Source organism: Diorhabda carinulata, chromosome 4 (assembly GCF_026250575.1).
Source record: "Diorhabda carinulata isolate Delta chromosome 4, icDioCari1.1, whole genome shotgun sequence".
Classification (NCBI taxonomy): domain Eukaryota; kingdom Metazoa; phylum Arthropoda; class Insecta; order Coleoptera; family Chrysomelidae; genus Diorhabda; species Diorhabda carinulata.
The window spans coordinates 21,766,239-21,790,696 of record NC_079463.1 but is presented as its reverse complement, the minus strand read 5'-3'; the positions used below and the strand labels follow the sequence as shown (position 1 = coordinate 21,790,696).

At 32.5% G+C, this 24,458-nt stretch overlaps 1 protein-coding gene across 2 annotated transcripts in view; it reads left to right on the top strand.

Moving 5' to 3' along the window:
• Positions 1–17,031, top strand: part of LOC130893298 (transcription factor hamlet-like) — a 111,648-nt gene extending 94,617 nt beyond the window's left edge. For both annotated transcript variants that reach the window (XM_057799281.1, XM_057799282.1), the window contains exons 5-9: positions 5,837–5,930; positions 7,257–7,413; positions 9,452–9,622; positions 9,765–11,070; positions 12,111–17,031. In XM_057799281.1, the coding sequence (XP_057655264.1) occupies positions 5,837–5,930; positions 7,257–7,413; positions 9,452–9,622; positions 9,765–11,070; positions 12,111–12,352 (1,970 nt within the window). In that variant the 3' untranslated portion in view covers positions 12,353–17,031. The remainder of the gene's footprint in view (positions 1–5,836; positions 5,931–7,256; positions 7,414–9,451; positions 9,623–9,764; positions 11,071–12,110) is intronic.
• The last annotated feature ends 7,427 nt before the right edge of the window (positions 17,032–24,458 follow it).

Below are 24,458 nucleotides of genomic sequence, written 5' to 3'. Positions count from 1 at the left end.
AGACAATGCCAAAACGATGTTTCAAAAGAAAATATTTCTATGGAACTATAGAAAGAATGAGTACTGATTGGACAGATCTTTTTTGTCTACCAAACCAAGGAATCTCCTTGAGTTTGAAGGATTCTACTACATGTCTTCCAAGAGTCCTTTAGAACCTTCCGGAGAAGAACGCAGTTAAAGTACATATGAATTCCATGACGTCTATCATCTGCAAGTGCTTTGATCTAACCATCGAATAATTTTTTTCCAGTAAGTACCCTCTAAAAAGGATATTGGTGTATTGCAAGTCGGTGGTACTGTACAGAAAGTCTTTATCTCTTCTATTGGTTCGACTTTTGACACTAATCGACGAAACGTCATCGTAAATAATCTTGTTAAAGCCCAAATCTATTTTTTGTTCCAATACGAGGTTTCATCAAATTTGTTATTTGAAACAAAACGATTAAATCGTTATCGGTTTGTTTTCTATGCGAAAAATTTGTCTATCGATATTGACTTGCTTGGAACGTTGTATTTCCCGTAGAATCACAGCTACGGGGTAGGTCAAAAAGTTGTAGAAATGACGACAGTTGATGTGGTCGAGAAACGTCCATTTCAGATAATTTGTCATAAACAACTAGATTTTTGAACAGGTAATTACCATGATAATGTGGCCAAACACGAATCAAAAGTCATCGTTTAGTAATCCTAATCGACAGATTTAGTTTCCTGCGACTTTTTCTTTTTAGAAACTCAAAATTCCGCTTCGAAGAAAGTGTCATAGCCATAAAAATTAGTACGCTTCAGATACCTTCAAATCGAGGCTATGAAACATTGAATTAATCTCGAAAGGACCTTATTTTGAAAAGGATTCAAGAGATTTTTATTAAAATATATTATTTGATCACATTGTATACATAAGCATTGTATTAAAGTTCATATTTATCGACCCCACTACTTCTTTAAATACCGAACGTTTATTGTATTTTTTTTGAAGCACATACCGAGTGTTTTATAGATTTTTCACCGTTCCAGTAGTGCACGACATATGGTGTAAGCTTTTGTTTTTATCCCATTAGCCGCTACGACCTCTTTAATATTCGTTCTGATTGAGATGGATAAGAAACAGATGGCTAAATTCGTTTTCAACTTACACCTGACTTTTAACCGGAATTTCGTCGGTTTTAGATGAGAATTTCGATTAAATCATATGATTTTTTAAGTAATAAGGGTGATCTCATATATACCAGGTGGCACTATAATATTAACAGCTATAGTTCATTTAAAAATTGAGAAAATTGCGAAAATTCATCGATTTTTGCATTTTGCATTTGACATACAGTGAAATTGGGCATTAATTCCACTCGTATACATTTAATATTGGGTGTCAAATCGTCACCGGTCCGTTAAAACAACGTAGAACTGTCAATTCTTAATGTTAAACCAGCATTTGTTTACCGGAAGTGTTCGAAAAGTCAGGGAATCATTTGTAGAAGACGAATCATTTTTGAAGCGTTCAAATCATATGTTTTGGAGGTTCACAATCATACAAAAGTTTATTGATATCTTAAAACTTAAATAACAACCCCTGTAGTCATAATCAACACACCCAAAAGTTTGCTTTTTATACAGTATGTTTAATACAATTTCATAAGCTTTGTTGTTAGAATATGTTAAAAAAAGTGAGGCTAACAAAAAATGAGTTTTTCCTCATCCTTTCTATAGTTTTGATGTTAATTTCCACATATTTCCAAGACTACAGCTCTGACTAGTAGCACTAGATTGACCACAAAAGAGTTTTGGTAATAAATGATGAAAATGCTTGGGATTTTCAGTCATTCCGCAGCTATAACTCAAAAATATTTTGTACAAGATTCTGCATCTCATTGTCCTGATCCAAAAATACGTCAAATTTTTTTATTTCCCATTGTTTTATACCCCAGTTTCTACTACAACTCTGCAGTTGTCTTTCTCTACCATGCTCATCATCTCAAAGTGGTTTTTGTCACGACAATGACATGTCAGAAGACATAACAAAGTTAATGACGTTTCTTGATATCCCACACTTCTTATATGGTATAATTACGAATCTTTCGGACTGTATTAGACATGGAATGTTTCTCTTTCATTTTAAAATTTTTGCAATCCATTCAGACCAAATCATTCAATGAATTTAGTCCAAAATAGTTTTTTTCTACGTGCATACAATTGGTACCAATTCTAGAATCTTCTCAAGACTTGCCAGATCCCCTGGGTTCATTATTTCAACAAAATATCATCTGGTGAGACCATTTGGTCAAAAAGTTCTTCAAGATCAGTCTTCAGTACCTAAGGGTGGTCCAAAAAGGTTAAGACCATAACTTGCTTTCTAAAGAGATTCAAATTTCGAAAACTTCTGGTCACATATGTTTATTAGGTACTTTCCAAGTGATTTGGAGATGAATTTCGGTCTAAAAATTCGTTATCCAGCTAACCATTTGGTTAAAAAATCAGTCTTCAGTATCTAATGGTGGTCCAAAAAGAGACCAAAACTTGCTAGACGATGGAAGTATTTTTAGTCAATTAATTGAAGATAATAACTGATTGTACAGGGATCTAAATGGAACTTTTAGAACAATTCAAATTATTTTCTTCGCGCAATTTTGTGCTAAAATATTAAATTGTACAGGACCGTCTGCGTATTTCACTGAAATAAATTATTAATATATAGTTTGGGTGTGCTATAAAAAGATTTTATTCAAATTTATGGAATATCTCTTTGGAATTTTATAATATCGTGTTTGAAATATAAAGTTCTTCGATTTGTTTGAAAACTAGTAAAAAACATTTTTAATAATTGTCAATAGCGTTGACATATTGGATTCAATATCATCCCTCAATTATAATATTGACCGTGATATGAAAAAAACGATTTCCATTCGACCAATTCACCCTTTTATTTTTTATTTCAAATCAGGACGAAAAATTCGAAAGCGAGGAGACACGGAAAGCGGAAACAGGTTGCTCATTTTTAGATTACCGACAAATATCGTTAGAACATATGTAAACGGGGTCAACGCAAATCATTTCGTAGGGTTGACGTTTTGAACCCTCTCGTTGTCACATTCTAGTCCATTTAATGGGGGCGGAAAAAAATAGGGGGTAACTCACTAAAATCGGCCAATAAACTGGCAGGTAGAGGTGCAATATGTTATGTCGGCATTGTCGTAATTCAGTTCGAATTCGGAATTTTATCATTCAGTATTAGAACAAGTGTATCAATAGAAAAAAATTATTGAGAAGAGTTAAGGGTATGTAGTATCTCATGAAATATTTATTTTTTGAAATCCTTTATATCTCTAATAATAATAACTCTTATTTCATCGATAAATGTTTAATTTTGTATCTGTGGAATATGAAATTTATTTATTATAACTACCAGAATTAACGCAAATTTTACAAAAGGTTAAGTTAATTCTAAAATATAATGTGATTTTTATACTAACAATTTGTAAAAAACTTTTTTGCCCTTCGATTAAATCCGGTACAAGGAAAATTTATTCATAAATGCGATCTATAACCACTTTCTAAGGTGAATAAAGTCCTGTCCTTTTTTTTTTCTATCCTTCTAAAGATTTTTATCATTTCTAAATTCTTTTAATTTTTTTTTGTGTTTCTCAATATTCATTTCTCTTAACTTCCATTAATGGTTGTTAGACACTTTAAAAGAAGCTCATACCAAATATCTAATGAGATTCCATAAGGATTGTGGTTCTTTTACCAATTAGGAACAGTTATTAAACGAAAGTAGCTTCAGCATAAGCTTAAAGAAAAAAAATTTTGTCCTTTCGGGCTCGGTGGATTTATCTATTACGGTAAATCAATCCGCATTGAGTTTTCTTCGTTTATTCTTCAACATATTACAGTTTCCAGCTCGTTTCATTCATCATCCTGTTTCACTTCTCTTTATCCTTCACGACTTTTCTTCAGTTCATCATTCGATTCCTTCATCATCCTGTTCCACTTCTCTTTATCCTTCAGGACTTGTCTCCAGTTCCTTACTCGCTTCCTTTATCATCCTGTTCCACTTGACTCTATCCTTAACGACTTGTCTTAAGTTCCTTACTCGCTTCCTGCATTATCCTGTTCCACTTCTCTTTATCATTCACAACTCGTCTCCATTTCCTTACTTGCTCCTTTCATCATCCTGTTTCATTTTTCTTTATCCCTCACGACTCGTCTTCAGTTCGTTACTCGCTTCCTTCATAATCCTGTTTCACTTTTCTTTATCATTCACAACTCGTCTCCATTTCCTTACTTGCTCCTTTCATCATTCTGTTTCATTTTTCTTTATCCCTCACGACTCGTCTTCAGTTCGTTACTCGCTTCCTTCATAATCCTGTTTCACTTTTCTTTATCCTTCACGACTTGTCTTCAGTTCCTTACTCGCACCTTTTATCTTCCTGTTCCACTTGACTCTATCCTTAACGACACGTCTCCAGTTCCTTACTCGCTTCCTTTATTATCCTGTTCCACTTGACTCTTTCCTTAACCACTCGTTTCCAGTTTCTTACTCGCTTCCTTCATTAACCTGGTCCGCTTGACTCTATCCTTAACGACTCGTCTCCAGTTCCTTACTCGCTTCCTTCATTATCCTGTTCCACTTCTCTTTATCCTTCATGACTCGTCTTCATTTCCTTACTCGCTCCATTCATCATCCTGTTCCACTTTTCTTTATTCTTCACGATTTGTCTCCAGTTCCCAGCGTGTTTGTTCAAATCATTTAACCTTTTGGATTTCTATCAATGTCACTATATCACCATCTTTCACCTCGTTCTTGATCTCGTGGTTAATTCATCTTCTTAGGAATCATTCAATGATCTTCCTTAAGACACATGGGCACAAATTTTTAATATGTTCACATGAAAATCGTTTAATTTTGGAAATTAGAATTCTCACAATTACATCAGATCAGGTCAGATCTCTTCCATGGATAACTGAAAGCTCTATTTCAACTAGCAAATAATCGCGTTCGCATTTTTTGAATCATTGAGGACTTATCAGTCTACAGGATTAGACATCCTCGTTTTGAGGACAACTTTCTGATCTGCAATTAAGTTTTTAGTTTTTTCCTAATAGTTCTTGTCAAATTTTGACCAAAGGTAGGATCATAACAGACGTTTTTATGTTTATTTATTATTTGCTAAAATTCAGTTATAGTCGTTTTCTAGTGAGGAAGATCGAGTTGAAAGGATGCGTCTAGATTTTAAACAACTTTATCTTCTTCTTCAGCAGATATCTTTGAGGGAAAGGGTTTGAATATGTTACTTAGGTGTTTGTAATATGCTTCGAATTTTTTTATCAGTTTATACCCTTTTGTTAATTACTTTTTAATGTGTTGAATTAAGCTTTCTAGTGACCTTCTAGAAGCAGCTCTTGGATGCTTAGATTTTGTTCTTTCTGTATCAAGTATCAAGTTTTTTTGTGGAAATTGCGTCTCCACTTCTTTGATCTCCAAAAGTTTTAAAATCCTTTCTAGTTCATCCATTTGGTTGCTAATATTTTGTATTCGCTTTCGAAAATTTTCTAAATCTTGTTTAGCTTTAATTAGATCTGTTTAAGGTCTTTGCAATTATTCAAAAAATTTATCGATATTAGGCATACTTTTTTGAAAAATTGTCAACCAAAAAATGAACTGTATATTTTCAATCATTGCGTCATTTTCAGTATCTTTCATAAAGTTTTTTTCGTCTGTAGTTAGTAAAGTGTTTAAAGGTTTACATCTTCACAAACAGAAGTTTATACAGTTTGTCTTTATCTGAAGACGATTTTTCTTTATTTTGATTATGAAAGAATTTTTATTATTGCTTTGTTACAGCTTCTCAACATAGTGGAACTGTCGATGATCGTGATGATGAAGAAGACGATATTCGTTGCTATATTTGCAATAATATCTTCGCTGATTTAGATAAGTAAGTAATTCGCAATAAAAAAACTTATCAAATATATCAGAGATTCTTTCTTCATCTATGTAATATCTACTTTCGATTCTATCTACCGAATTTTCAAATTCAGCTGATGCCTATTTGAAAAATGGTCGCCGTGGGGAATACTAATACTTTGTTTTAAATTTCTGGTTGGTTTGTGCAGTTATTTCTTTAATTTTCGACCTTATTGTATCCAGTTTTATTGCGAAATAACTTTGTAAAGTTCTACTTAAAAAAAACGAAATTTTCTTCTAGAATGAACTATGAAATGTTGTACTAAGTGTAAGGAAGCGTTAAATATATTTTTAAAACTGAAAACTCGTAGAAACTGAGCAGATTTATTATTAAATCTTTTTTTATGCGCCTAAAACTTTGAATTTGTCAGTTGTCATTGAGTTATGACTTTGCACCCTCAAAAAGTCTCGTACTTTGTTTTAAATTTGGTAAATTGCAGAGTGATATAAAAAACTGCAAAAATACTCAGTTTCAGTTTTATTAATTTTACTTAAACATATCTGAACAGTATCTATGGAGCTCTGTTAACACCATAAAACAAACAAACAACTCTCACTATCGGAAAAACAACCATAAAAACTCATATGAATACCTACGAGAAAATCGATTGTTTTTCCCACGGCCGTCATTTTGTTGTAGATCAGATTATATTGACTTCGAAATAACAAATTTATTTTTTATATTCGAGCTGTTAAATGAAAACTGTCAAATTTTCAGCTCCTGCATCTAATTTTTTTTCAATTGAAAAATGAGGTAATTTTGAGTTTGAAAAAAGGCGTTTATAAATTCCAATTAAACAGCATCTACGAGGGTTGCTACTTAATTTTTGATATAGACGAACGAAAATAAATATTTCTAATTGGAAATGACTTTATTGTTTTTCAAAATATTGTCCATCCAATTATATTAGTGTTGATATATCTCAAAACTTTAGTGGCAACCCTCGTATGTTATATAACATCAAAAAACGTCTAGGGGTGAATATAATATATATATATATATATATAATAAAAGGTTTTTCAATAAATAATAATATTTAAAATTCAAAACTATATCTCTATATGTTTAATTTTATATAAAACGTTTTCTATCTGTTTCAAACACCCTGTATACTAATATTTACGCTTGTATGATTAAATAATTCAGTTTATACTGCCATACTTTACTGTACTTCAATTTTTATCAGATATAAAACGCTACCCTTCGCAAGGGTGATTAATATGATAGTAAATTTACGGGGAGGTCCAACGAAAATAAAACGATTAATTATATAATAAACTTTTTTTTTTTATTTAGATTGGACGATCACCTCGTAACGAAACACAGCCACAGACGTGACGAATTCCAATGCGATTTTTGTCCCAAGGCTTTTTCATATCGACCCAGTTTAACCAAACATCGAGTTATAAAACACGGAGAAACCAAAAAATTCCACTGCGAAAATTGTCCAAAGGTAATTGTATATTAAGAAATTTAATATAACGACAAAAAAGTTAAAATACGTCCACATATTTTCATTAGATTTCAAGATCAAGAACCCAAAAATTCTCCTACTTCCTCACATAGCTGATGGAAAAGTTCAAGGCATTGTTTCTTGTGTCCGAAGAACCTAATGAGGTCTGACCTTGCTATAACCTAAAGTTTTTTTTCATTTTTCCGACCTTTGAATACCTCACAGTTGATCATAAACTTGGTTCTTCATAGTTAACTTCCGTGCAACCTTCACCAAAAGTCCTGCGCTATTTATGAACGTGCTGAACAATCATGCACTCTTCACCATAAACCTCAGTAGCCGATTAATCTTAAGAGTGGTAACCAACTCTGCCCGATGCAACGAGTTGCTTCTTCATCCTCCTTATTTTGGATAAACTGGAAGGATACGATGTTTAAGAAGAAAATTCAAACTTCCAAACCATCAAACTGTTAACCACCGAGGAAAATACCAAGCTGAGGAATTTGGAAACCAAAGGCTTTCGTCCTGAATATTACAATCCGAAAGTCCATCACCAGAATATGGTGAGGTATGGAAGGAAGAGATCGAGATTTAACTGACGAATAAGCGTTCGGTAAATCATTGAATTAAGGTTAAAAAGGTCATTAACTGGATGAAGAATTTGAAACAAATCGAATGAAAATTTCTTATTAAGGCTGCAGCAACAGAATGAATGGGTTTTCTTGCTTCAATTTATAAATTAAGCTTGGAAAAAAATGTTTTGCTTCTTTGCTAGATCGTGGAATGCACTACAACTACCCAAGCTCTTATTGGACTCTGTTTTGACATATATAAGCAAAAAACCTTTGTTCCATACAAAAAGTCAAGAACTCATTGAAATTTTTTCCCCTAAATTTTCATTTTAAACAATACCTAGTCCAGTTTTCATCTTCAGATAAACTCTTCTTCTGTTATTCATTATTGGATCACTTCTAAACGTTTTATCCTGTTTCTGGTGGTATGAATCGATTCTCTTTTTGATATTGTGGAGCCATGACTTCCTCTTTTTGCCCAATCCTCTTCTTCCCTTCTATCAAGAGTTAAAGCAAATAATACCTCTCGCTTTGTATCACATGTCCCAGGTATGCTGTTTTTATATATTCCATCGAACCCTCAAAATTCTTCTTCACATCTCAAATGCCTCCAATCTGTTCAGGGTATTAACTTTCAGTGTCCAGCCTTCCATACTGTACCAAGACACGGACCAAATCAAGCAGTTTGGGTCAACCTCTTCTTTTTGGCACTTGGTTTCTACGTCTGATGACCAGTCTTCACATAACCAAGATCCCAGATAGTTAAGCTTTGTTTAGTACATAATATGTGTTCCAACTATGTCCAGAAGCCTTTGGAGATGATTCATGTTTATGTTAGAGGAAACATTCCTGTCTAGCACCTTCAAGGATTTCCTGTATCTTCTACATCTTTCCAATGGTCGTAGCAGTTCGAAACCAGTACTTGGAGGCCTCTCTTTTCCCAAGACAGAACGCATCCTTTTCCAACACCTCCAAGGATTTTCTGTATCTATGAACGTTCCTTGTCAACTTTAGACGCAGATGTTTGGTTCCAATACATCGTACATCTTTCTGGTCTATGTCAAGTTGTCTAAATAGTTGAACGAGTTTATGGTGTTGTAAATGGTCTAAATATTTTTCGTAATAAAAACATCTTTCCAATGGTCGTAGCAGTTCGAAACCAGTACTTGGAGACCTCTCTTTTACCAAGACAGGACACATCCTTGTCCAACACCCCCAAGGATTTCCTTAATCTATTTAAGTTCCTTGTCAACTCTAGACATAGTTGGTAGGTTCCAATACTTCGTACATCTTCCTCAATTGTTTCAATTCAAATCTTCTTCTGATCCTATCTTCATTACTATAAAAAATTATCAACATATTCATCAAAACTTCATTTCCAATGTTGCTTTAAATGTTAATTCTCCTTATAATGGTATGGATGTACTTTATCATCTTTAATCTTTTTTATCATCTTAATGTTTCAGGTTTTCACTGACCCTAGTAATTTGCAAAGGCACATACGAAGTCATCACGTAGGAGCAAGATCCCATGCTTGTCCGGAATGCGGAAAAACTTTTGCTACTTCTTCCGGTTTAAAACAACACACACACATCCACTCTTCTCACAAGCCATATCGATGCGAAGTCTGTTTAAAGGTAACCATCGAAGACAATAATTAAAAACGAAGAGATTTTTTCCAACTGTCTTCCGAATCTTCCCTTGAATGTGATGTTTGTTTCTAAAGTTTACTGTTCAAATAATCAATTATATAAATTGATATTTTGTTTTCTGTTTCAGTCCTACACCCAATTTTCGAACTTGTGTCGTCACAGACGTATGCACGCCAACTGTCGGATGCAAATCAAGTGTGTTAAATGCGGAAAATCCTTCCCGACCTTAACTTCTTTATCGAAACACAAAAGATTTTGCGATTCGCCTACCGTAACGCCGTTCATAGCTCAACAACATAACATACCCTTAACTCCCCCAATGGCTGGAAGCAATACTTTTCCTTTTTATCGACCTATCGGTTGTCCTTTACCGTTTTTTTCACCACAAATCTCCTTATTTCCTTCTACCTCTATAATCCCACCTATCCTGTTTCCTCAAATGCCTCAGCAATACTCCGAAGTGCTTACAAAGAGAATACAACAAGAACATAAAGAAGAAAAAATTTCACCGAAGCAAGAGCCTTTAAACGAAGTAATGAGTCCTTCGAAAGGTTTAGAAGCTAGTGGTGCTCCTTCTCCTAATAAACCAAATGGTTTTCTACCGTTTCCTTGTAAAATGGAATACGAAGAAAACGTTAAAAACGAACCTCTATCACCGGGAAATCCCAAGGGAGATCATGTGAAGAACGATCGTGCATTCCATCCTATTTCTTTAACGTACAATCCAAAAAATGATTTAAAACGATTCGTTACATCACCTTCAACAAATAACGAAGACAGTAACGATCAACCGTTGGATTTGAGCGGTTGGAAACTAAACGAAAACATCCCATCACCAAAATCAAAAGATCAATCACCACCATCCATAACTGACGAAGAAAACGTCGAGGTACTCGAAGTTATAGAAGAAAATAATCCTCCTGATAAAGTTTCCGCGATGCCACCTATGGTATATCCCCGGCCGATTCACCCGATGATGTCGGATATTTGTCGGAATTTTCCTTACAGTTACCCGCCTCCAAGCAACGAGAAAATGCTTCCTTTCCCGTTTCCCCCTCACAGATTCCCATTTTTGAACGGCTTGCAACCTCAACGCATCGACATGATGAGATCCAACGTCAAGCCCTTTCAGGACGTCATGCAACAATACAGCCAAGGGAAAATCAAAGATAGATACTCGTGCAAGTTTTGTGGGAAAGTTTTTCCGCGATCGGCGAATTTAACGAGGCATTTGAGAACGCACACCGGGGAACAGCCTTACAAATGCAGATATTGCGAAAGGTCTTTTAGTATATCGAGCAATTTGCAAAGGCACGTCAGGAATATTCATAACAAGGAGAAGCCTTTCAAATGTCCGCTATGCGAGAGGTGTTTTGGACAACAGACCAACTTGGATAGACATCTTAAGAAACACGAAGCGGACGAAGGAAATGGTAAGGTTCACACGATATTTGTCTGACTTTTTTCAATAATTTTGAAGGGGTCTAAAGAATCGATTCGATTTAACTTCCCATTATCCAGAAACTTGACCAAACAACATCTAATCTAAGGTTTTTAACTTTTCAAAACTTCAATTTTATATATAATCAGTCCTTCGTCAACTACAGCTGGACTGTAAATTATCCAGAACTTTCCATCTTCCACAATAATCCTTCTAACGACTTTCCTATTTTCAAAATACCCCCTTTCATTTTATGAAGACACTACCAGTTTTTGCTCACCCCATAATCCCATTCCCAGTAGGGAATGTATAGATGGGGTTTTTTTATGGTGTCATGAGGTTTTTGGGTCTAAGAGCTCAAAGGAAGAACGCATGCTAGATCCTGATTGTTGAACATGGCGAAAGTTCACCTATATCCAAAAGAACGGCATTGAACACCCACCGTATAGCCCTGATCTGTACCCGGCTATGTTAGATTATGTTAGGTCAGATGGTTCTGAAAACGCCGAATGTGACAAGATGGATGCATTTAAGTTCACAAACGGTGATTGTATAATAACCAGAATGTCTTTGAGAAATTTCATGAACTTCGAAAACTGTTTTTCATGGATTAGGTTTATAGAGCGATCAATTTGGTTAATCAGGTTTTTCTGAGTAATTTAGGATGTTTTTGTGATTAATTTTGAACTGAGACTGTAATCTTTGGATAGACACTCAGTCGAAATGTCGAATTTAGGGATAAATTGATACTACAACTGGTACAAATGATTTTGGGGGTAGAAAATAGTAAATGTCGTACAGTGATTAAATTGAGTTAAAGATCCTAAATAAATTTTCTCAAATCCTTAATTTTCTCTTAAACTATATACTAGGTGTTTAATTATTAGGTTCGGTTATGAAATTTTTGTATTTTCAAGAATAATTAAAGAAATATTTGGCTATAGACTTTATAGATTTTCCTCACTTATCCATATACGAAGTTCTTCGGGACTACTTTGATATTTTTTACTTCTTAACATTTCTCTTTCACAGGTGGAGTAACTCTCGCCGATTCTCCGGGTAGTAGCAATGAAAATGATAGAGAAGAAGCTTGTTTCGATGAAATTAGATCGTTTTTCGGTAAAATAACTGAAGGAAATGCAGATTATGTTAATAATAAGAAAGTCGTTTCGCCGTCTAATAATAATATAGACGTCGAAAAACACGATATCGATGAATCGACTACGGAAACCGTCGAAGATTTCATATCGACGAAGTTAAAAACTATAATGTGAGATGTAAGCGAAATAAAATAGTCAATAAAGACCAAAATGCAAAGATAACCTAGTACCTTAACAATTTATAAGGGTCGCTTATATAGGGTTATAATCAAGTAATGCTCAAATTTCCTAATTCACCCTCTTTCAGACTAATTTTCCAGAAATATCTCAAGATTAAGACCATAATTTGCTGCTCCACCATCTTGTTCGAACACCGTATTGGGTTCCCTAGATTTTGTATCCGGAAATGAAGCAATTAGGTTTGATAAATCTTCCACTGAAGATTCCAACCGAAAAAACTTTTTCTTGAAGGCGCTGTATCTGTCTGAATTCAATACTTGTAGATTCCACAAAATTCATCTTCTTTCAGACTGATTTTCCAGAAATATTCCAAGATTAAGACCATAAATGCATAAATGCAAATGCACCATCTTGTTCGAACCACGTACTGGGTTCCCTAGTTTTTGGATCCGGAAATTACGCCGACAGTTTTATTTCTTTAAAACGACTGACGTGTTGTTTTCCGATTACTGCAAAATGTGCATCTTTGCACCATCGCAGATTCCTGGTCTTCCAATTTCAACTTATTACTCTCTCAGTTCTTCTTTATTCTGTTATATAAAGCACATGCTTCTCCATAATTTTCAAATCTAACTTCATCAAGGTTCTTATTAACCAAGGTGTCCAAGCTGCGCAACAAATCGGAAAGCAGTTGTCGAATAGAGCAATCAGTAGATCAGCTAGAAAATCACCAGCTTTGAAAGAAGACGAAAAATGAAGACGAGACAAGAAGGTTTGATGAATGAGACAGTCAATATGAAAGATCAATTCCATGTGAACCAATCATCGCCAAACTCATCTTGTTTTGTATTCATTTTAACAGTTTTTTCTTGTGTGTCTGGTTTCATCGAAATGAACGTTGTACATTTTATGAATGTTGTACATTGTTTGATCATAACTCTGTATAATTCGAAGTAATACAGATTTTAATTCTTGCACAATCAGACAAAAGTACTAGTTCATTTAAAAGTGTTTTTAAGAAGTTTTCAATCACTTTCAGTCTCCTTTTAAGTCTTACAAATAGTCCAGAGAAGTTTCAACTATCTCAAATAAAACTTACCGTTCCTTAAATTAAGTCCTTTATTTTACTTTAACTTTATGTTGCAACCTCGACTGGTGTCTTCTTCAGATGTTTTCTTCTTCTTTTTGCGCTTGCCCCTTTCCATCCAATCCTCCAACCAACTCACTTTACTTTATAGTAAAGTGAGTTGGTTGGAGGACCATATCACATTTCAATCTCTGTTTTGATCACATAAAAAAATTTCTTCACATTCTAATGCATTAAATCTGATTTCGTTTCTTTTATTAATGCCCTTGGGGTATTTTTTGACTTTAATAGGTTTCCTAGAGCTCCAAACTCTTCTTCTATTTCATAATCTTTTATTGTTCAATTGGTTTTTTATTAGAAGAGTTCTTAGCTATACTTGGACTTAGTTGTTTGATACGTAAGACATTTTTGATATGATTTCAAATATTGAAAAAGTTTTGTTTTGCTATTAGCACTACGTCATCTCAATGTGCCTTTTGCAAAACGTCTAGTCAAAATAAATTTTGAAAACTTTGAATAATTATGGAAAATCTTCACGAAATTCAATATGAATTACGTCCAATGGAAATTTGGCATTATATTGCGTGGAATTTTTGAAAGTTACGTTTTTTGGATCATATTGACACTATGATTGTGTGAAAATTTGAAATCTCTATTCAATAAAATAACATAATTTGCAAATTTTCGAACCTACGTCTAAAATATCTACAATATCTCATCTACTTTGAAGATGGGAAGTTTTCGAATGACCACCCCTCGTATAATGAATAGTTTCTATGTTTGTTAGAATTTGTATCAACACGAATAATTTAACTTAATGTACTGTAATAAGGTTAAAACCTGTATTGTTCATATTAAGATTGAATATTATTTATTATAATGTTTATATAACAAATATTGAAATCATATTAAGAAATTTGTCAAATATTCACCAAAATTAGTTTTCTGATTAAGTATTTTTGTTCTATAATAAAAACATTTCGTAGACTACGTGAAATCAAAGCAGAAAGACATTATTTCATCGAGAAAATTTCATTTTTTATGAAAATTAATAAATTTTTACTTAATATAGTAAAATAAAAACTTCTCTTAAATTCTAATCCACATTATCTTCGAAAAATTTTTTTTTGAATAATAAAAATATAAATTTATCGAGAAGAATATATCGAAAGAAGTTATATGATAAAATGCAGCCCTTAAAAGTCGTTTTAATATTTTTTAAAGAAAACCTTGTAAAATCTAAAACCTACTAATTAATTATCATAAATCATCATCATCTATTTTTGCCAGAGTGAATTAATTATATTTTGATATCTATTAATGCAGACCTACCACGGTATAACATTCCTGAAGCTGTTAATTTCATATAAAAGTCTATTATATACAGAGTGTCTGATAAATAATATCGATTTCAATGTTTGAAATAAAACTTCAATATTCAAAATGTACTTCTTAACCTAGCTCTTTGAAACCATTTTCTGAGCACCAAGAACTTAGGAAGCTGCTACCATACAAAGATGATCCCAAAAGTACCTGGTACAGCTCCATATTCTTTTTCCAGCGATGTTTAATAAGTTCGATACTTTTTTTATAATAAGAATTGTTTATCTCTTCAAAATAGACATTTTTGCAAAACTGGGATCAGAAAATAATCCGAGAGTGCTAAATCTGGCGAATCGGGTGTATGAGATATCAATTCAAACTTTAATTCATCAATTTTGGCCATTGCAATAACGGATTGTGAGCTGGTGCATTATCTTGTCAGTCAATGAAAATTATACTTGGAATCTTCTAAATTCAAACACTTTAGTAGCGTTGAAATCAAATAAAAAGCTTTTTTAAGAATTTTTACATGCAGTATGAAAGTCGTCATAACTTATGAGATTCCCCTCGTAATACAAAAAGAGAATATACAGGGTGTTTTAGAAGAGATAACGTCTCATTTAGTATTGGTAGAAAATTGAAAACGAACTACTGGCAACGTTGTAATTAAGTTATATACGATTGTGATATTTGTTATATAAACAATAACTGTATTAAATGTAAATAGTGATCAAATAATAATCATATAGGACAAAAAAAGATTAGATCTATCAAGTTCCTATGATAATTTTAAATAAAAACCACTCGGCACTCGAAATTTTATTCATACAAAGCACAAATCTGCAATAAATTCGAAAATATGAAAGCTTGTAATATCGAACCGTAACTTTGTAACCCACGAAAATAACATTATGAAAACCCTGTACTATTCCAAAACACAATGTAGTAAAAAAATAATCGCAGGAGATAAGATCTGCTAAATACAGTGGTAAGAAATTAATACCGTGTCGAATTTTGTCACCAATTTCACGAATTAATTTATTTTTTTTTTCAAAATTTAATGAAAATAAAAGTTATAACTACTACACTACTATACTACAGGTAATAACTACTTAAATAATAATTCCTCAAGTGCTAATTAATTCTATTAAGATTTCAATAAGATATTTCGTGTCCATTCTTTATAAGAAATCACTGAAAAATCTGTGGAGTGATTAGTAATTTTTTTTCCTTGGTATTTCAACCCATCGCTTCATCAAACAATTTCGTCCAATTCTGAATCGTATACGAGGTCTGGTTATTAAATAACGAGACTGCGCGCCTAGAGGGCTCTCAAATTTCGCGATAATTTGAAAAAAACTCCGACTGAGTACTACAAATTGTTACAAGAGCCCTATGGGGACAATTTTCTATCTAGTGGGCGTATTTTTGAGTGGTGTAAGCGCTTTAGTGATGATCGATAGAGCACTAAAGATGACCAACGCCCAGGCCGCTTTGTAACTGTTTCAACTCAAAAAACAGTGACCAAAATCGAAAAAATTGAGCGTACAAATCGTCGAATGAGTATCCGGATGATTACCGAGGCTATAAACGCCGATAAAGACACGGTTAGAAAAAATTTACACGAGGAATTACACATGACAAAAGTCTGTGCGAAGTTGGTGCCGAAAAATCGGACTCCTGACCAAAGCTCTTGTTCAGATTTCCGTGAATGGTTAGAAAAAGATCTGCTTCGAAAGGAATCCGATTTAAGTGGATGGAATGAGCAAAATCGACGAAGGGAATGAAAAGACCACGTGGACAGAATATCAGATGATCGGTTGGTAAAGATACCAAAGAAAAAAAAACCGACCATCAGGATGACCACCTACAAGATGCTATGAAAGCTGATTTTCATAATCCCAGCTGCAGCTAGGCAACCATTGATGCAAACACTAAGTCTTAACGTACGACAATGAAGAGGTTGACATTATCAAAATTTTACATCTTAAACATTTATTTTCTCAGTTATGATTGCACCAAATTCATAAATTTTTATATTAATAAATAAAAGACTGAAATCCCTTTCCAACAAGGCTTCATACGACCCCCTTTTTCAAGGGGGTGCTTATAATTCAGGTGCAGATTTATTCCAAATCGTAACATTTTCAAAAAATTTAATATTTGAAACGTCAAAATAGAAATTGATTAAAACAGTGAATACTGCCCTTCTGGATCTGTTTTCAGTATAAGCAAAGAAATTTAGCTTCTAAATTCTTCAAAATTACAAGAAAAAAAAAACATTCGCTGTCAACGCCTATCTTATTTGCTAATTTTTGTTTGGGACATCCCGTATAATCTATATATATTGCGACCACATAAATTTAGCAGATGAATCGCACATTTGATCATTTCGATATTTTAATAAAAAAAGTTATGGGTTCCCATAATTGCGTGATTTTTTGGAATACGAAGTTTCCATTTCAATAAAACAAACACACATAAGTTTTAAATTTGGTACGAGAAACTAAAATCAAATTTAACTATTGGACTTTTTTTTTAATTTTAAATATTTGAAGTACTTAGTACAAAAACCAAAAAGTAAACGTCAAAAATTAGATTTATAGTTATGTAGATTATTTTTAAGGAATCCAAAGATTTTTTATTTAGAAAATGTTTGTATAAAAATTATATTGTTTTTACATATTATGATATATCTGTATGCATATAAATACACGTTCCTTTTAATTGTTTTCCTTCTAGTTTTTCATTCATCCCCTCGTCATAATAAATGAAAATAATACGTCATAAAGAACAAAATATTAATGTAGGAAAATGATGAATTTCCACGGGGGATTCAAGAATCAGATTTTTATAATTCAACTCTTCGTATACGAGGATGGTTCAAAAAGTACCTGGCGCAACGAAAAAAACACAAACATTTTATAACTTTTATCTCTTTTTAACTTCAGCGATGTCTAATAGCCATTAACCGCCTCTTCAATCTTTTTTATACTACGCGCATTCCAAAAAACGGACGCTCTTCAAAAACAGACATTGCAAAACGTAGTTTTGAAAGTTTTCGAATATATTTTAGAAAATAATAGAAATAATAGAAAATCAATAAGAGAAATAGCAACTGGAAAATAGGGAAGGAAAGACATAGTCGGGGCTTCCGTGAATACCATCTTCAAAAAGGAATTTCCAGGGCTGTATTGGATCTGGAGGCCCAATCTGTGGGGGAGGATACAGAACACATTAATAGTAAAAAAATAATTGATTTAATGAGGGTTTAACAAATTCATAATTATAGTTTCAATATAGAATGAATGTATTTGTTTGTTTCAAAATATTTTGTCATTTTGTATACCGAGAAACTTTTTTTATCAAAAGGCTCTGTCAGGCCTAAAGCCCCGCTGGCATCTTCAAAAGTCGGCTGTTGCTTATAAGTCGGGGACTTCCTAAGGGTAGCAGAAGGAATAACACGAAAAACATTGAAATACGAGGTCTGGCTATTAAATAACGAGACTACTCGCCTAGAGGGCTCTCAAGTTTCTCGTTAAATTGAAAAAAACTCCGAGTGAGTGCTATAAATTGCTGCAAGAGACCTATGAGGACAATTCTCTATCTCGTGGGAGTGTTTTTGAGTGGTGTAAGCGCTTTAGTGATGACCGATAGAGCACTGAAGATGACCAACGCCCAGGCCGCTTTGTAACTGTTTCACCTCAAAAAACAGTGACAAAATCAAAAAAATTGAACGTGCAAATAAGCGAATTACCATCCGGAGGATTGCCGAGACTGTAAACTCCGATAAAGATACGATTAGAAAAAATTTACACGAGGAATTACACATGACAAAAGTCTGTGCGATGTTAGTGCCAAAAAATTTGACTCCTGATCAAAAACTCTTGCTAGAAAAAGATCTGCTTTGAAAAGGACCCGATTTGAGTCGATGGTAAAGCAAATAACGCCAGAGTTCCTAAAAACCCTCACCAAAGAAGACTTCCAGCACTTGAATCAATAAAAACACGTATGGAAAGGTGGGTGGCGAGGGGCCATTAGATTTTCGAGAAAATTTCTAAAATAATTCATAAATAAACTAAAATAATTTTCGACGTCGGTTTCATCTTCTTTGATCAGCACCATATCTCGAACAGTACCATCTCGTGGCGGTTTGCTTTCATATTTTCACTTACATCGAAGGCATTCATCACGTGATTATCTCTATAGTACAGACTCTAAGCCCACTACGTTAGAGCAACTTCGAGCCAGTACCCGATGTTTACAGGGAATAGAATTTACATAAAAAACCGTTTCGATGGTATTTATACTATATAGTATAAAATTATCGTACCTAAATCGATTATTATGGTGAAAATAAGTTTAAGACAACAGCCTTGTACTTGTAGTTCGAAAAAATCTTACCGGATACCCCACACATACGTTATTTGTATACAGAAATACGAAATTCAGTACAAAGAAGACCAAAGTACACTTCCATACTCGACAGTTAGAAAATTCAACAATTCGACCAAAAAATGTTATTCACCAATGAAAAATTTAGGAAAAAATTGATATTACAAGAAACATCGTTTGTTATATGAAAATTGGAATCGCCTAAATATTAAAAATAATTCACTTTGTACTACATCACTCAATAAATCGTGTGACTAACGCACAGATGGCGCTGCACTTTGACAAATCCATTTAACAATCGAAAAGTACATTTTTTTTCATTGGTTTGCTGAATTTAAACGTGGTCGCTGATGGTGAACGTTCTGGTCGTTCAATTGAGATAATTACTCCAAAAAACATCAAAAAAGTCCACGAATTGGTTATATCTAATCGTAAATTGGAATTGCGTCAGATAGCAGAGATCGTGAAGATCATAATTATGGATAAACAGAAAGCTTTTTTCAAAGTTGATCAAAAACAACGTGCTGATGATTCAGAACAATGTTTGGTCATGTTTACACGAAATAAATCAGATTTTTTGCATCGATATGAGACAATGGATCCATCTCTTCACTCCGGAATCAAAACGATCATCATCTGAGTGGACTGCAGTCGGTGAACCAGGTCCAAAAGCTGGGAAAGTTATGGTTTTAGTTTGTTGGAATCCACACAGAATATTATTCATAGACTATAATCAAAATGGATCGACGATCACTAGCGAATACTATCAAGGAAAAACGGGCTCATATGCCGAAGAAAAAAACCAAATTGCTATCTTATACACCGTATAGTCCAGATCTGATCACCAGTGACTACTGATCTCTAAAAAATGCTCGCGGGTAAGATATTTAGCTCAAATGAAGAAGCAATAGCTGAAATTAAAGCCTATTTTCAGGCCAGAAACAAATCTTTGTACAAACAAGGTATCTAGAGCTTCGAGAAGCGTTGAGATGATTGTATTGCCCTTGAAGTAGAATAAAATTGGCGAAAAATGTGTTTTTCTTACTTAGCGATACGATTTATTGAGTGATGGTTATCTAAATTAAAAATGAGAATTTCAAATAATAATAATTTTCTCGAAATTTTAAATATCATTTTGGAATATTTCAAATCCTATTCGTTTAATTTTTATTTATTTTTTTATCAATTTAACGACATCAAACCCTCAGAAAGCAACTCGATGTATCTAGTTCTCCTGAAGACTTCTTCTTATTGGACGCTGCATGCCGTGGTCATCGATCCCGGCTTCAAAGATTTTTTGTACCCAGAGATAACCAAGTGATCCAAATTATACATCAAAATCAATCACACTCACAATTTCTATATATATATATCATAAATAACTTGAAATTAATGTCATTTTTTAACACACCTCGTATTTATTAATGAGTTTTTCAAATTTTTAATTATACAAAAAAATGCTACGAGTGATATTTTGAAAAATATCGTCAATTGTAATCAAGTATATTTATATAATTATTTATATTTATAATTTCTATTTTTCGGTATTCATTTTGGGACATTCTGTATTTTATTTTGACTAATATGTTTTATCAGAATATCAAAAAATATTTTAATTTGTTTTTATTATAATGGAACTGTCTTAACGACTCATTTCAAGTTGTAAAATTCGAATAAATTTTTTTTTAAAAATGGGGGGCACTTATTTCTCAAAATCTTTTTATTATCATTGAACTATGTTCAAAAATCTACATAATATTATAGTTGTATATATTGTAAAAAATTACGAAATTCAAATTTTTTTTGAAATATATAATTTTATTTATACTATTTTCAACCACAAACACCTACCTTTAGCAAACCGCTTTCTAAACTTTTCTAAATCTATAAGAAAACATTATTTTTTATTATAAAAATCAAGAAAATGTTTTTATTCACTAGGATTATAAAAGTTATGAAAAAATTTAAATTCACATTGAAGCGTATCAAATTGTTTTTCAAACAAAGTCAAAAGTTTACACTGAGCTGATTCCTATGCATTTTTTTCAAAATAATGTTTATTGGAGAAAATGAAGCACAAAAATGGAAACAGCATTTGTACAAGGAAAATACAAAAGTGTATCTCGAATGATTTATAAATAGGAAAATTTTCGAGATGGATTGTTAATCATTGGGTAAGAGCTGCCCCTGGCCTTCAGATTGTAATGTAAAATTATTTATTACTTACTATTATTTGACACACTAAATGGACATACGTAAACATCTATCTACTCCACTCCCAAATTTTTCCCATCAAATCCCGGGACGTATATTACATAATATACGATGAATACAGCAATAGTTCAAGCTTTTTTTAGAAAGAATTTTCTGTTGCTCAGTACCGTTTATAAAATAAGAAAAATATTTAGAAGATTTCATCGATAATTAAATGTCGAAATATACTTTTTCGAGCTTATCAAACAAGAAGTGCTTCTCTCGAATCGAATGCACTTAATTGCATCCTAATACCTACGTTTTACTGTTCAAAAGTTCCTAAGTTTTGTTTATTTACTCGACAAATGTCATATGTCATATGTCAACTACGTCTATAATTCAAAGAATTCTCGATACGTACATTTCTAAGAAAAAGTCTGGAGTGATAATAAGAAATACAAATAAAACTATTCTATTTAAATATGAAAAATCTTTGTGCGAATAATAACTAAACAAAATTTCATATATAAGTTCCAAAAATATTGAATCGTTCAAATTATAACTGAATCTAGTTCAAAAATTAATTTCATAAAAGACTTATTAACATAAATAAACTTACCCATTTAAATATTTGAAATAGAAATTTTAATCAAAACACTTTTCACACACTTTCCTTTATAAAAATCACTCGCGATTATTTAATTTACTAATTTCACTAATAACAAAATGGTGGAAAAACAAAGCACTGTCTGCCTTATGCCATGAGACATAAACGTGATAGTAAATTAATAACTTTTACTAATTATTAAACGAAATAAATATTTTAAATAACTAAATTTAATTGTGAACACTTTTTTGCACATTTGTTTTTATAAAAAACACTCGCCATTAGTTTAAATCTATCAAAAATTAATTACGAAATTGTGTTAATAACGCGACGTCCGCGATTCGATATAGATAACTAGACAATGCGTATTCGGGGGTGTCTCGGGATGCATCGATCTTTATAGATTCTTGGAATTGATCGTAACAGGTGCGCAGAAGTGATTTAATTAGACCTTATTGTTTTAAGGAAATATAGGAAATAAATAAATTAGTTGGGGAAATTATTTATATTATACAGGGTAAATAAAAATAGATTTAATTATAGGTATTAATAATTTTGGAAAAAAATTGTTATGCTAATGAATTTTAATGTTCGATTGAATTCAATATACGATGTAGTTGATATACAGGGCGGTTTGAAATATATTTTATCAAAGGAAATTTTAGGATTTTATTAATTGTTGAAAATATTTATGAAAATAGATTTTATTACGAGAATAATTATAGAAATAAAAATTTTTGGTATGGTAAATGTTTGGAAGGGGGGTCTACTTTGTTTTTCGTTGTAAGAAATCGGAGAATTGATGTTTTTAGTATTTTTGTTTCCATTTTGTTAATTATTTCGGTGCATTTAAGATAAAAATGAAAATAAATTTTGATACCAGAATTTCAACACTTTTTTGATTGATAAATAAAATAAATAATTGTGAATTTAAATACCATTACAAACTAACTTAATCTAGCCTAGCCTAAGCTAACTTAACCTTATCTAAACTAACCTAACCTAATAAATTTCTTTTTTTATATTTACTTTTCGAAAAATAAATTCGAAATCCATAGTTTTTTTCTTGTTATTAACTATAAAAGTGTTCAAATTTTAATTTTCGGAACCATCAAACTTTCATTTTCATCTCAAATGGACTGAAAAAATGAGGAAATGGAAAAAAAATTATTAAAAATAGGAATTTTCCAATTTTTTATGGGTGGTGGCCTCCATTTCCAATTAATCACCAAAATGTGTCGACATCTCGTGATCATTAGCAAAAACAGCTACGATTATTCTCCAACTGTATTGTGCAGAGACTAGACAACCAGTTATACAAAGACAAAGCCATCATTATAATTGAAATTAAATAAAAAACTAATTGCAGGTTGAATGAATATTGAATAAGATTATTGTTTTTTGTTGTTTACTCTCACCATCATCAGTGTCTGTCTGACCACGTTTAAATCCAGCAAAATAATGATCAATTAACACACGAAATTGTTTTGAAAATAAGAAAAGTTGGTTGGTACTTCATAAACGTCATCTGTATGTTAATCACGCGATTTCTTCAGTAATGATATATATCTAGTTTTCTCTATTCTATGTGTTTTTCTGCGTTTATATCATAAAAAAACGTAATAGATAATTTCATGCACAAAATCTATTTTGATTCGTTCACATTCAACATTTTTTAAAAATAAATACAAATTAATAACAGTGAACAAAGATATTACATTAATTGAAAAAAGTGTCGACATCTCGTGATCAGCAGCAAAAGCTGCTACGATTATTTTCGAACCGTATTATGCAGAGCTTAGACAACCAATTATACAACACAATCCCATCAAATTGAAATTAAATAGAAAACTAATGTTTGCAGGTTGAATGAATATTGATAAGATTGTCGTTTTTTGTTGTTTACAAATTAAATGCACCAATATGAAACTACCGCGTGATCTAGTCACCCATTTCCGCAATATCTTTGTTACGGTTTAATGAGAAAAATTACGAAGCAATTTACTTTCTAGGCCAACTAATTTATCATTCTATCAATTGATTATTTCAATAATAATTCAAGAAAACGTCCGCTTACTATATTCGGTAGATTTTACGTTATTTGGAATATAATTTTTTACAAAAATTATTTTGTTATACAGGGTGTACCGCGTTCAAACCGACTCAGAACAGAAAGCGTACAGGGGAGCCCAAAATATGACGATGGGGTGCATTTTACATTATTTGGAATATTATTTTTCACAAAAATGCTTTTGTTATACAGGGTGTATCACGTACAAACCGACTCAGAGCAGAAAACATACAGGGGAGCCCAAAATATGACGATGGGGTGCATTTTACGTTATTTGGAATCTAATTTTTTACAAGAAAGCTTTTGTTATACAGGGTGTATCGCGTACAAACCGACTTAGAGCAGAAAGCGTATAGGGGAGCCCAAAAATATAACGATGAGGTGCAATTTACCTGTAAACGAAGATGCGTCTCTGAAGAGCTAT